The sequence below is a fragment of the Phaseolus vulgaris genome, chromosome 7 (assembly GCF_000499845.2).
Source record: "Phaseolus vulgaris cultivar G19833 chromosome 7, P. vulgaris v2.0, whole genome shotgun sequence".
Lineage (NCBI taxonomy): Eukaryota > Viridiplantae > Streptophyta > Magnoliopsida > Fabales > Fabaceae > Phaseolus > Phaseolus vulgaris.
In genome coordinates, this window is record NC_023753.2 from 3,622,557 (window position 1) to 3,625,076 (window position 2,520).

Below are 2,520 nucleotides of genomic sequence, written 5' to 3' on the forward strand. Positions count from 1 at the left end.
CCAACTCCCACACTAGTCTCATTCTGCATTACTTGATCATTGTATTTCTTTCTCACCTGAGAGGGGATATAAGCCCATTCAAGGATTATTATTTTAATAACACCATTAGCTGAATCTTTTAATGTATTACTACTTTGTCAGCGCTTAATTATTTCCAATAATTTTGGGATCTTTTTCCATAGATGAATCCAATCCCTTTTTGGCATTACCTGAGGTTGTTAGGTATAAATGTACTACTAGTGTTCTCACTTTTCTCATCCTTAAAATACAGAAACAAAGCAAGATTCTTCTGTTGTTGCACACTATCACACTAAAACAAGACAACCCTTTCTTCTCACAGATTCCAAAAGAGAAGAAGAATGGAATCTTCTCAACACATTTCTGAAGAATGGGGTTCTCTTTATGGATTGCACACAACTGAAGAAGCTGACTTTATGGCTCAGTTGTTTGGAGAAAAACACTATGGAAATACCACTTTAGGCTTTTGGCCTGGCAATGAATCCACAACAGTGACCATTAAAGGCACTGATAGCAACTCATACTTCCTTTCAAATGTTACAGACATTAATTTATGTTTTTTACAAGGGAGCAGCTGCAGCATTGATACTGGTAATAGTATCTTTTCCACTACAAGTAGTGGACCCTACTCCTGTGATCCAGCAACAAACTTTGACTCTGTGTCCATGGCTTTTTGCTTGGGAGATGCCCAATTTAGTCCACATAGTTTTCAGTGTAATGACAACTCAAGCCAACAGATAAATGAAAACACTGATGAAGAGTCAAGTCTAGCTCTTGCTGACAACAATTTGCAGGCTAAGAGGGAGTATGAGATGATGGTTTCTGAACATGTACAAGAAGTCAGAAGTGGAAACCTGGAGAACCTAACAAAAAGACTTAGGAGCTCAAAAGAGGTAGAAATAGAATAATACCGAGTTAAAATTCTGTTTGCTAGTGCCATATTTCTACTTTTTTCCTTTTCAGAATATTTTGAGTCATGTTGTTTACTTGTGTTGACTCTGATCATGGTTTTATTATTTGCAGGTCTCAAAAACATTGAGGAACGCTAAGTTGAAGAAAAATTCAAAATCTGCTTCAATGAACAAGAATGAAGATGACAGAAGCTTGAACCTCCAAGGGTTTGGCTGTTTTTCACAGGGTGACTCTAGTGCTTCTCTGAAGCCAAATGGAGGAGCATCCAAAGATCCTGCACCTCCCAATTTGCTTCGAAAATCAAGAGCAAGTAATGGTCCTGCCACTGATCCACAGAGCCTTTATGCAAGAGTAAGTCACCCTTTAGAAGCACATTTCATCAATGAAATCACAGTGACAATTGCACTATCACTTGCCTAATAACAATAATAATCAAGGTTTAAATAGCATTCTACGACTATAATTTCAAATGTTTTTAGAATTTCACAGAATAAGGAATATAGTTACTAACACTTTATATTAGTAAACTCTTCTTATAAACTACTAATTTTCAATTAAAGTTTCATTCTTAATAGCATTTATTCTTAATTAAATAAACATATTTTATTATGTCTAAAAGGGTTTTTCCTATTGGATTGTGCAGAAGAGAAGAGAAAGAATAAATGAAAGGTTGAGAATACTGCAAAGTCTTGTCCCCAACGGAACTAAGGTAACTCTCTCTGTTAATTGAACTGTTTCTCAACAATTGGTGAGTGTTCAAATTCTCATGTTCTCTCTTCCTAAATTGTAGGTGGATATCAGCACCATGCTTGATGAAGCAGTGCAATACGTTAAGTTTTTACAGCTCCAAATTAAGGTCACAATTAGGAAAACCTTCCCATAAGCTTTTTACAAAGATCTTTTCATTTTACATTTTTTTTATTTGCGAACTGTTGTGATTATTAATTCCTTTTGATTTGGTTGAAACAGCTTCTGAGCTCTGACGACATGTGGATGTATGCCCCAATAGCTTACAATGGTATAAACATTGGACTTGACCTCAGTATTTGTCCAACCAAAGGAAGATGAATTAGTGTGACAGTTACAGTATTTCATTAACTTAGATTTACACCGTGTAATCATCTTGACACTGTGTAATCATATGTGTAATGTGAGTGTTGGAGATCTCATATCGACTAGAAATTAGAAAATTTTATTAGTAGATACAAATCTCACTACACATGCCGCTTTTATGAGATTGAGTTAGACTTTAGACTCCGAGATTAAAAAGTTTAAATTGCTTTTGCTTAAATTAACAACATTTTGTTTTTTTATTTTTGGAATTGATAAACTTTGCCTATTTATTTTATTGGTATTAATAAGTGGACGGTGACAATTTTGCGCGTACGGAGCATGATGTTCATATTTATAATTGTGTAATAGTTTATCCAAAAGAATTACTTTATTAATGAATAAATACCAACTAATAGGAGACGCAAACACACGTCTAGGGTGATGCTTCTGTTGTGATTCTAAACCAGTTCTATTCTATTAATTATTGGATTGTGACTACATTTTTAATATCACGGATAATTCAATAACAAGACTAAT

General features: G+C 34.5%; 1 protein-coding gene across 1 annotated transcript; it reads left to right on the forward strand.

The window, feature by feature from the left end:
• Positions 1 to 256: 256 nt before the first annotated feature.
• LOC137828493 (transcription factor bHLH139-like) lies at positions 257 to 2,148 on the forward strand. The gene is made up of 5 exons (XM_068635103.1): positions 257 to 911; positions 1,042 to 1,281; positions 1,574 to 1,639; positions 1,721 to 1,786; positions 1,900 to 2,148. Exons 1-5 carry the CDS (start codon positions 360 to 362, stop codon positions 1,996 to 1,998), a joined length of 1,023 nt encoding a protein of 340 aa, XP_068491204.1. The 5' UTR covers positions 257 to 359; the 3' UTR covers positions 1,999 to 2,148.
• The last annotated feature ends 372 nt before the right edge of the window (positions 2,149 to 2,520 follow it).

Coding starts and splice junctions, on each gene's coding strand:
- LOC137828493 (XM_068635103.1), top strand. CDS start 360: ATGGAATCTTCTCAACACATTTCTGAAGAATGGGGTTCTCTTTATGGA. Junction 1,282..1,573: donor CACAGAGCCTTTATGCAAGA/GTAAGTCACCCT, acceptor TGGATTGTGCAG/AAGAGAAGAGAAAGAATAAA. Junction 1,640..1,720: donor TTGTCCCCAACGGAACTAAG/GTAACTCTCTCT, acceptor CCTAAATTGTAG/GTGGATATCAGCACCATGCT.